This window comes from Eimeria necatrix, genomic scaffold (genome assembly GCF_000499385.1).
Source record: "Eimeria necatrix Houghton genomic scaffold, Enh_scaff733, whole genome shotgun sequence".
Taxonomy (NCBI): Eukaryota; Apicomplexa; class Conoidasida; order Eucoccidiorida; family Eimeriidae; genus Eimeria; species Eimeria necatrix.
This window is the reverse complement of record NW_013654558.1, coordinates 1-11,350: the sequence shown is the minus strand read 5'-3', so window position 1 is coordinate 11,350 and position 11,350 is coordinate 1. Positions and strand designations below refer to the sequence as shown.

The following is an 11,350-nucleotide window of genomic DNA, read 5'->3' as shown; positions in this document are numbered from 1 at the left end:
CAGTCACCTTTTGCTTCCAAAACATTTCTCACTCCTCATCCGCAAGTACTTTTACTGTATTTTCTGCTCCTTATTTGGGGAAAGAGCGTACCATCGACGGGCAACGACAGACACATCTTCTTGTACCTGCATTAGCTCGAAGCTCTGGTGACATTCCCCTAGGTTCTATAGAGAAGCAGCAAAAGACAGCGATGCACAGTGGAATCTTGAGTTCACCCTGGACACGACAGGGAAAAGTGCCAGGCGTACAAAAAAATAATACAGCGTTGACAAAAATTGCACCGTACACATTTTGGTCTGTCCTTATGCCACATTTTCCTGGGATAACCATAGCTTGCCTCAGCGTTTCCGTACGGTGCAGTTGACGTATGTTTGTGCGGTGGCATGATTGATCGCTGAGACGTGATTCTTCAATGCTCGTTCAGGCATGCGTGGCGATGTGAAATTGTTCCTGGACTTGCGCTGTTTCGTGGGCGTTCCAAAGAAGTCAACCCACTCTCAAGTTTGTTCGTATTGCAGCAACTACGAGCGCAACCTACTTTTGCAGGCAGTATGTCATAACTATCTCTCAATGAGGTCGTTTTAGCAAACGACAGACAAGCATACCAAGAGCTCGCACAAGTACTTAAAAATTCACGCCCAAGCACTGCAGCCAATTTGCAAGCGCTGGCAAATGCTGTGTGGTGAAGCAATGCCATAGTACCTAAATTGTCATTTTGCCTTTGCTACTGAGGTAATAAGGCCTGCTGTGCATGATGCTAGAACGATGGCTGCATTGCGCAAAAGCAGCAACTGCTGAACAGGCACATGTGTACCGTGACGCTTTTGTAACAGAAAGGTCGCACAAGCTTCATCAAAAGCGGATGTGCGATTTAATCGCGTCCACTTTGCTACAGGTTGTGGGTGGCTTCTTGATGAAACAGCGTATCAATCTAATTTTAAGCACACTCAAAGCAAAACTTTTGCAGATTCAGACTCTTCTGCTACAGCGATGCGCTTGCGCGTTCACCACATTGCCAGTGTTCAGTGCCATGCAGCCAAACCAAGTGCTGCATCTTGAATTTGGCTTATCCGTGCCTCAAATGACTGCGACATTCGGCAAAAAGTTACGCGAAAAAATTGTAACGGCCATACGTCTTCGTTACCACGCCAAAATATGCATTGCGAGGTAGGTTATTTGTTCAATGAACACTGCACATGCTGGTGTTTTGCCTGAGCCGATGATATTTTAAGAGTGGCTGCAGCCATATCTTGCGCAATACTTACCTTGCCATGTCGAGCCTGAATAATCAGCAAGTCAGATGGATGGTTTATTAGGGCGCTGTGTGACATTTGAAGACTCTAAGCAGCCTCCTGGAATTAGACAGGTGCAGTGAAATAACAATTTTACAACATTTTGCGGTGAAATGCAGTAAGATGTTTTCTGGTTCCTTAAAGGTCTAAGAGAGAGACCAATTTCAGCTCGCTTGCAAAGGGGCAAAGCTTACTGAATGAACTCCACGGATTTCACCACTAGATTACACTGACGCTTTACTTGGGTGGTGGGGAGTGCAGATTGAATCAGTGGCAGAGTATCGTTGTGTTGCACTGCTGAAAGATGTATTGCCAAGTTGTGCTTTTTAGTGAAAGTCACGTACCTTGAATTTATTAAAATAACATTAGTCTGCAACTGTGTCGGCACAATGCCTGGAGCGTTGTCCGTGCAATGTCAACACTTGTTCAATCCTTATGCTAGTCATCCAGTGCGGAACGGTGTCGAGAAATGCCTAGAATTCAGACCATAAGAGCTAGCCATGCAAAGTTTGAATCAAAGCATTGAAGTCTGTCTTCAATCGCCGGTTGTGAAGCTTGATCAACTCGACTAGCAGATCCTTTTACAAGAAGTCATGCACGCGCTACCGCCTCGGCTGGCCCAGATCATGCATATGCCCTGTTACTGAATATGCTCCGCTACTAGGAATATGCATCTCATACGCGTAATCGCTTTTCAAGGTGGTCTTAGTATGCATATCATGTGGATGTTTTGGCTCACCAGGGCCTGTCTTGGTGTGCGAACAAAAGCCCAATAGGGAGGCACTCTGTGCGACCGGATCACCCTTCACCTCTCTGCCTAGTAGTCACAGCTTTATAAAGCTGTATTTGTCTTCAACTGGCCGATGACAGTTAAACGTCATCCGCGTGTGCTATACATGGTCCCACGCAGCTGCGGGCAGCTAGCGCGTATTTTACGCACCAATAATCTCCTGTGGGCTTGTTTTTCGTAGTGATGTTACTCCACGTTTAACACAAAAAAAGGTCCGGACTACTGTGACGTGGATGCTTTTTCTGTTGCATGTATGTTGGGGCATTGTTAAAGGAGAATGAATGGGGGAAGCAGCGGACTTTCTGAGAGCAGGCACCTCCAAGTAGGACCACTGACGTTGACTAGCACGTAGCCGCATATGACGGAGTAGATTTGCTGAAACTGACACTGCAAATGTAGTCAGCTGCTGGGACAAGCTGAACAAGAAACAACTGTAGAAAGAACATGTTGAGGGGCAAATTAGTTGTGCGCCTCTTTGTTGTTGCGTCTGGTTGCACATCATGACGCAGAGTGCGTGCAGCTCTTCACTGCTGCGAATCCAAACTAGACGCTGCATGCTCTTTCGCTTGGGGCTTTTGGCCCAAGGGATGGCGGGGATAACGGATCATGTCATAAAACGGGCGATGCACTGTGCCTGCAAAAAGGATATGCCAACGTCACTGCATCGCACCAGCTCCCCTTGATTTTGTGCCGCCTTCTTTATCTGGCCTTTTAGTAAGCCTGTGCAGTTGGCTTAGCACAGCTGCCATGAGCGATCAAGCAGGAAGTAAGTGAAGTGTTGTCAAATACCTGGGCTGTAAGCGTTTCTTGTAAATGCTGGTACGACTTAAAGTCTGGGTTTCAGTGTTCCGCCACTTGTTGTTTTTGTGTTATTTTCCCTGTGCAGGCGTCTACACATCTCGGCAGTCAACGTAACTGATACGCTACTACACGTACATTTTTTCCTGTGCTGTGTTGGACCTTCGACGGTAGAGCTGGTTATCTTTTGTGCGACAGACGGTAAGATAACGCATTTGCTCTTGTCGCTCGGTGACAAGCTTTTGTTTAGCGGAGCTCACGCATGGGCGCAAGTCATGTGCATACCTTATGCTGACAGACGTAGTGAAGCGGTCATAGTAGGTCAAGTACAGTTTAAAGTCAAGCTACGGCGAAAGGTGAGTGTGCCGCCTATCCGCATCTCCTGGTATATCGAATGCTATTCCTAGTAACACACCATAATACAGTGAAATGGTTCATTGTGTGCTGTTCTGAAAGCAATCACAGAAATAATAGGTAACGTGTCACTCCCGTCTTGCGGTAATGTGGTTGAAATCAACGAAGTGTGTATACTTCCAGGCTCTTCTCACAGCGTGAGCAGCCTTAAGGCAGGCAAATATCTTTGGTTGGCACAAATGCGCAAAAACATTTTCGGAAGCCGAATGTGGAGAGAGCTACATGAACAGTAAGGTAGGGTGTCCTGACACGCTTTAAAAGAAAACAACTATCACGTCGGTTTCGTGCCCACTTTGTATTGCACGCTCTGTTGCTTAGGCAATCTGCATGGGTTAAAAGTACTCAACCTGGCACTTATGCTTGCACAAAGTATTTTTGCAGCCATCAACATTTCCCCAGGCCTCAGTACGTAGTCGAACTAGTCGTGAATGAGCCTTTGAGCGGGCCATTGCAAAATGAGTCCTGGCAAAAGCCTCCTGAGCCAGTGCGTTACTAACATTAATTGGCTAACATGAGAAAACCATTCATACGGCTTTAATACTCCTTAGGGGGCTGAAATGGATAGAGGGGCAGCTTTCCCGGCTGCGAAAGCTGGCATTGATCCTCTGTTGAAGCGCAGAGCCTGCTGCACGTCTGGACCACAGTTCACCTTTCGTTTTAGCGCTGCGAAGTCATCGGTGTTTTTTGTGCGTTGAGGATATAAGCTGGACACGTGAAAGTACCTTACATTTAACAGCATCCTTGCCAGACACCAAGTGATGTCTGTCTGCACTTGCAGATGTGTGTTTCCATTCCTTGTTTTGCGTGTTCCATGTTTGGAGGCACCCGGAAGTTCTTTTTGTTTAATTTTGGTTTAGGGCAGGTCAAGGCATCTTTTCATGCCATTGGCAATTAAATAATTACAGACGAGAAAAGTAACCTAGGCTTGAAAGCTATTGAAGCTTAGTACCTAAAACCGTGTAGCCTTTTTCATATGCCTCCATGGGGCAGCCCTACTCAGCGCGCATATCTGGTTATCTTCTGCATTCTTTGATGTGGCTGCAGTGAAGGCGACTGCCGTATTGGCGCCAAGCTTGATTATGAGTTTTCCATTTCCTTCCAGATGTCTCACGAGCAAGCATACGCTACAAACAAAAAGTGATGAGTGTGCTTATCTCTACAGGAAGAAGGCAAACGCGACGAAGAAGAGGGGGAAACGTCAGCACTATTGGGAAGCGGCAAAATGGATTGACCAGCCCTGCACGAGTAGCAGCAGCACAAGGGATAAATGCAGCAGAAGCAGAAGCAGTGGCAGGCGCCATTGTGACTGCGCGTACAAGGGCAACACTTTGTTGTCTGCCCAATTCGTTTGTGAAAAAAAATGGAAGAATGGATCGTTTGTGAAAAAAAATGGAAGAATGGATAACGTTGAGTAAAATAAGGATATGCCTATTCAGCGGCATAGGGAATGGCTCAGTGGCTACTTAGCAGGACAGAAAACACTCATGCTGTGACGTTTCATCATTAAATTTAATGTTACAGCCTGCCTCAAAATCAAATCAGTAAAAAATACAGAAGTGCGAAAAGCTACAGAAGCACAGGACGATAGAAACACGGCACGAAGAGCGAAGTATGGTCCACTTGACTCGAGTGAGCGAAAAGGGAGACTAAATCGAAGCAAACGAACAAGACGAAACAAGATCAAACCGACATAACAGCCTGATCTACGTGAAAGTCATCAGGTAGTTCTTCCAGGCTGAACCAGGAGATGGCGCTTTTATTGATGATAGAGTGTGTCGTTGTAGACTTGCTAATTTAGTTGACGGCATTGAAAATGGCGCGATTTATTTATTTCTGAAGTTTAATTGGCCTTTGATACTTCAAAGGACAAGGTGACAGCACACTTTCCTCTATCTTCATGCAAAAGATTTCTGTGGAGCTGTCCTGTGAAACTGTCCGTATCAAATTCTGACTTCTCAACCGTAGGCTTTGAAAGCAACTGTGCAAGGTGCTAGAGGAGAATCGATGCATTCGAGCCAAGTTGCCGCTGCAGAAACTGCGGGAGATGCTGCTATGTGGCTGAGATGGAAATGACAGCGGTTAATGCACATGGAGAAGCAGCATCGTCAAGTGGAGCAGCAGCAGCAGGGTTGCAACTCTGTTTCTCCTTGCATCACACCACACATTTGTGCGCACATCGAAACAGTGCGATTTTATCATTGAGACTTTTACGAATAGTAGATCTACTTTTTCGCCAAGGATGGCAGCAACAGCAAACGAAGTAGGAGCAGCAGCAAGGGCAACAGCATCACAACCAGCGGACGCATTATAGGAAAATGGCATGCTTCTAGCGGCAGTAGCATTGATGAGTGCAGCATTGAGAAGTGCCGTAACAGTAGACGATACAGCAATTGCAGCGCTCACATCAGCGCGCAGCATTAAAGTGGTATTCAACGAAAACTGCAGGGCCAACAGTAGCATCGGGCGCATTCGCAGCGAAGATACCTAGAAGTAGCACCAGTGATGGCAATAGACGTTTTCGCCGACGAGGGTGCAGATGACAAAGCTTTAAAAGCTACAGCACCAGCCGCTGTAGCGCGAGCAGCAGCAGAAGCACAAGCAGAAGCAGCAGCAGCAGCGCAGCAGAAGCAGCACTAGCATTAGAAGTGGCAGTAGCAGCAGCAATAGAAGCAGTAGCCAATGCCAATCCTGAGAAATGTCAATTACCCTGTGAGCTGCCTACAATCAAGGTCCAATGGATGCAAAGTCGACTCACACTTGTTGTTGATTCATTTTATATGTGATTTGCACCATAAATAACTAGTCAGCTTATGTTTCCCAATCTAATGCTAATCTGGGTACAAAGCTGCGGTCTTGAGAAGACCGCAGCTACAACTAAACATCGGCTTTTCTAGTTACGTTGAAATCAGTTTTACTTGCTTAAAACCTAATTTCGAATTCACCTCTAATTCATCCTAGTTCAGTTTGCTTATAGTATGGTTGCTCTTCAAATAGGTACAATACACTAATAGCAAAATCACTATACCGCTAGCGAGCTCTAGAAGCCCTTGTTGCGTAGCTCTCACCCCTGCACGCGACACCGTGAATCCCTATTTTATCATGTTTTTCTGTCCGTAGAACAAACAGAGGCAGCTACATATGAATACGTTTTCTTTCAATGCACATTAGTATGAATATTTTCACGCACTTGTTCATACACTTATTGGCACCTGCAAGGCCATGGTGGTGGGCTGGATGCAATGTTAAATCATTTCAACTAAGGATCAGATTCTAGCGAGGCGGACCACTGCTTACCAGCAGGACCAGGACCTCCAGGACGATTGTGTAGCTAGGGATTTTCCTGGGCTGCGCATAGAAAGTTTATGTAGGTCTGCCCTCAGTTATGCTATATTATTCTTTCCTAATAAGCATATATCTTACAGTGCCTACGCTGCACAAATGCGGCTGACACCACGCTCTTTAACTTCATTAAGCACGTCGCCTGCCTCATACTTAGGTGGGCACCCCTCGCATACACGCGTTTCACATTAAGGCTAGCACGCCACCTACAATCCCTAATCCTCACCGATTATCGATGTATCCTGAATGTGGTGTTTTGCGCACAGCATTTTTCGGTTCGACCCCGATTCCTCGGTCCTGTTGCGATTACACTGTGACTCACTGTAGAACCTTAACTTTCGATTCGCGCCAACACAAGGGCAAAAATCAAATGTATAGCATATTTTATGCTCTAAATGTAATTCAGTGGCCTTCAAAGGAGCTCTAGACCGCCGAAACACCTAACACGCCTAAGCACAGAGCATACTTCGAGGCAAAGTGCTGGGACTGAGGTGAAAACCCAAGCTTATCAGCATTCAGTCTCAACTGCTTATGCCTACCTGTAAAAAACCTTCAACATTACGCATCTTGAACACTACGCATCTCTGTTTGCTATTAGCCATGCCTGAAGTGTCCGGCGTCTCGCTGTCACACTCGCGTTTGCAAAGGAAGTAGGCATCGCAGGCAGAGACCCGACAGGTTTAAGATGGCGTTTACTACCATATTCCGCCTTTGCGCTGGATGCTTAGCGGCAATTCATTCTTTCAAGTATATTTTCAGTGAGACAGAACACCATCTGAAAGGCTCATGTTTAAGCACGCGCTCCGTCCGTGTCTTGTCCGAGTTACCCTGCCGTGATTTTAAAAGTTCTGTATTCATGCAATTTGAATGAACGGCCACTGCGTAAAGTCACGTGTTGTTCTTTCCGGATTTCCTTTAAGCCCAAGGAGGAAGTGATGGACCCTCATGGCGCTAAGCTGGTTGGGGCTGACGCAGTCCCACACGTAAAACCATGTATGTGAGCACTGAACTCCATGCTTCAGAGCTAAACACTAAACATCAGAATTTGACTTTGGAAGTAGGTGGAGATCTTCGCAGGAGTTCAGTTTGTTCCGTTTGATCTGCTATTTGGCAGCTCTTCATTGGCGCAGAGTTTACTCCCTATTTTCCGCTTAAATATTTGCATGAATGGTCGGAGAACAGGTGTAATGGCCATTTGTCTTCCTTTACTCATAACTGCTGAGTCGTGTGAGACCCGCGATACTTCAATACACGCGGGGGACCTGCTGGGGTCAGGTGCCCGCGTGTCGCCCCTGCGGGCACCGCGGCTGCACTCAGTACATAATGCTGCTTAGGAGAAGGCCAGCAAGGGCTGCCTACTTTAGTTCTGTCAGGCCTCTGGGGGACCCCAGGAAACTTCAAGCAAGGGCCCCTTCACAGCAGGCGACTGCTCTTGCCTGTGGGCTACGTGCCTATGGTTGCAGGGCCTCTCTAAATCGGCGCGTTCTTGGAGGGTACTTCTGGAATGGCCCGGATGGGCCTTCCTGGGGGTTCTCAGCTGGCCCCCAGCCCTTCGTGGGTCAGCTTAAGAGGCATCAGATGCTACTGCTGATGCTGCAGCGAAAGCAAAATGCGGGACCCACAGGATGCTACCTGGCACTTCAGACCTACAGAACCTTCCACGATGCTCCACAAGAGAAGCCGCAACAGAAGCAACTGCAGCAGCAGCAACAGCAGCAGCGACGACAGCAGCAGCAGGAGCAGAAACAGCAACAACAGCACCAGCCAAACCAACAGCAGCGCCAGCAACAGCAGCTAAAGCAGCAGTTGCAGCAAGAAGGGCTGCGGCAACAAGCCCAGCCGCAGCAGCAAGGGCAGGAGGAGGGGCAAAAGCTGCCTGATGATGGCTGCGGAATGTGTCCTTCCGTTCGCTTGAGTCGAATCGTGTTGCTAAATAAAGTGACGAGATTTGAAGTGTCCCTGGCAGAAAAGATGAAAATGTGGAGGCAGCAGCACCTCTCCGGCTGCAGCAGCGCCAGCAGCAGCAGCTCTGAGGGGCCCGCTGTAAAAGTGGGAGGTGTGGAAGCTACAGCAGGAGGAGCAGCAAGTGCAGCGGCAGTAGCAAAAGCAGCTCCAGCAGCAGATCTGTACACTCCTGGTAGTCGTGCCTACGAGGCAGCAGCAGCAGCAGCAGAAGCAGCAGCTGCTGCAGCGTTGGCCCGCGACTACCCCACAGCCTACCGCACTCATCTGCTGCACCAGCAGGCAGCAGCTGAACTGTACAGACAACTCAGAGAGGACTACGGCCTCCACGTGACCCTCATAAAAGCCAGAACTATTCAAGGACAAAAACTGAGCAGGAGAGGAGATGTGGCACTGCCACCAGATGCAATTATTTCCGCAGGTCAGAGTGGACTGATGCTAGGGCCTAGGCTTTAGGGCGCAGCAATTAGGGTTAAGGGTTTAGTTGAGGGTTTAGGGTTTAAGCTTTTTCGGCTGCGCGTAGGCGGTGATGGGACTTACCTGGAAGCGGCCTCAATCATTCCTGGCCATTTGGAGGGGTCTCCCAAGGGCCCCTGGATATTTGGTGTGAATACAGACCCCACGAGGTCCGAGGGTAGACTGTGTGTTAAACCTAGCAAGCAAAGCAAGCAGCAGCAGCAGCAGCAAGAACTGCAGCAGCCGCTGCAGAAGAAGGGGCACGAGGAGAGGCAAAGGCAGGGCGAGAAGTCGCAGCAGGAACATGAGTGTCACGAGCAGCAAAAACTCAAACTGCAGGAGCAGGAGTATTTGGAAGGACAGCAGCAGCAGCAGCAGCAGCAGCAGCAGCACCTCGCGCCGGCTCTTGGGCATCCTCTCAAATTTCGAACCCCGCGTGTGCCGAGCCGTGGAATGCCTTCCCCTGCTGCTGGCAGCAGCGCAGCTCGCTGCGGGAGTCCACTGCTTGCTGCAGCTTTGGCTCCTCCTTCTGGGGCTTCTGCAGCTGCTGTTGCTGAGGGCCTAGAGTCGGAAGAGCTGGATGTCAAGGGGTACGTAGCAGCAACGCTGCAGCATCTGCTGCAAGGGGGGGCTTTGCTGGTATCAAGGCAGCGCATTAGAGTCACGCTGAGGTTTCCGCAGCACATGCAGAACGAAGTAATGGAGCGTTTAAGTGCCATCAGACCAGAAGTTACAAGCGGCATAAATACCAGAAGCAGCAGCAGCAGCAGCACGGGGGGAAACTTTGGGTGGCCCCCCAAAGATGATGGGGGCCTCTCTTACAGAGGCAGCTCATTGGAAACACCATGGCTTGAAGGGACGGCAGCTGAGGGCGCGGGAGCAGCCGGTGGATCCCCCACAACAGCAGCAAATGGCAGCGCCGCAGCAGGCCCCCTCCTGCCTTCACGGCGCCGTGTGGGGGGCCCTTCTGTGGGTGTTGCTGCTGAGGGCTTGACATTTGATACTGCTGCAGTTGATATTGGTGGTGCTACTTTTTCCGCCGGCGCTGCGGCAGCAGGGGGAGCAGCAGGAGGCGCTGGCTCTGGCGAAAATGTGGTGGAGCTGAGGCTTCCCTTTTTGTCTGTCAATGATGTCTTTGTGTCAGATGTAAATGTAGCGAAAACTTTATATGCTGATCTGTGGATAGACGGGGAGACAAAAAGGCACAAGAGCTCAGGGGTGCTCGTTTCTACAGGCAAGCAGTTCCTGCAGCGTTAAAGACCGGCCGGGCAGAAGCATTAGCAGCAGCAGAAGCAACACAAAAAGCAGATGCGCACCTTTAGTCGCAGACAGATATACTTTTAAAACCAAAGAAAATTGCAGTTGTTTTTCTCAACTGCTGATGTGCGTCTGCAGGTACCGGTTCCACTGCGTGGAACTACAATATGGGCGCCGTAGGGAAACAACAGGCGAAAGCGATTGTGGATCAGGTGCTTTCTCTCAGGCCCAAAATAAAAGGTCGGCAATTCCATTTCAACAAACTAATTAAATAGTACGCGCCCATAAAATTGATATCTAGAGTAAATATAAAAGCATCTGGTAACAATTAAGGCGAAAAAAGTAGGCACGCCCCGCTATTCGAAGTCGTATCCAGGCACAGACGCTGTCTGTTTAGAATGCAGTTCATTAATACGAACGCAGTTAAGTTTGTTTTAATTAGAAGACAAGTTCAATGAAGGGCATTTGAAACATGCATAGCGTCTTCTTTCGCACCAAGCATGCATTTGCGCATACGCCGTTGTCTTGCAGACATGGAGGGCCCCCTAAGTGATGCAGAGTTGCAGAAAATAGTTCAAAAAGCTAACGAGCAGCTGCTGCTGGATCCGGCGGCCCCTTTGATGCGTTTTCTTGTCCGAGAGCCTATTGATAACAGGTACATAGAGTGTGCGTAGGCTCAGAGCGGCCGTTTAGTGAACGGTTATTTGTGTCGACATCTCTCAGTTTTTTTTACTGCTTTTTGTTTCATTTTCCCCTCCAGTTCGTTTCTTTCGTGACTACAGGGCTGTTTCTGTACCTTACTTTTGTCGCCGTGCTTAGTTCATTTCAGTCTTCCCCTTTTTTGGGTGTTGGCAAGTGGCTTGTGGAGTCTTGGATCTTAATTGAGTATTATCTACAAGTGGGCATCATCCTCTGTGATGCGTGTCTTTGCCTGGTTGCGTGTTATCATTGTAGGATTTTCTCTTGCGAGCGCACAATGGGCACGGGCCGTAACATTCGTATTAAGCCTTTAGCTGGAGAAATCATTTTGTCGATGGACCC

At 48.5% G+C, this 11,350-nt stretch overlaps 1 protein-coding gene across 1 annotated transcript; it reads left to right on the top strand.

Annotated features, from left to right (window-relative positions):
- Window positions 1-7,957: 7,957 nt before the first annotated feature.
- Window positions 7,958-10,983, top strand: ENH_00086490 (hypothetical protein, conserved; the record flags this gene model as incomplete). The annotated part of the gene is made up of 4 exons (XM_013582751.1): window positions 7,958-9,017; window positions 9,120-10,286; window positions 10,448-10,550; window positions 10,839-10,983. 4 exons carry the CDS (start codon window positions 7,958-7,960, stop codon window positions 10,981-10,983), a joined length of 2,475 nt encoding a protein of 824 aa, XP_013438205.1.
- Between the last annotated feature and the right edge of the window lie 367 nt (window positions 10,984-11,350).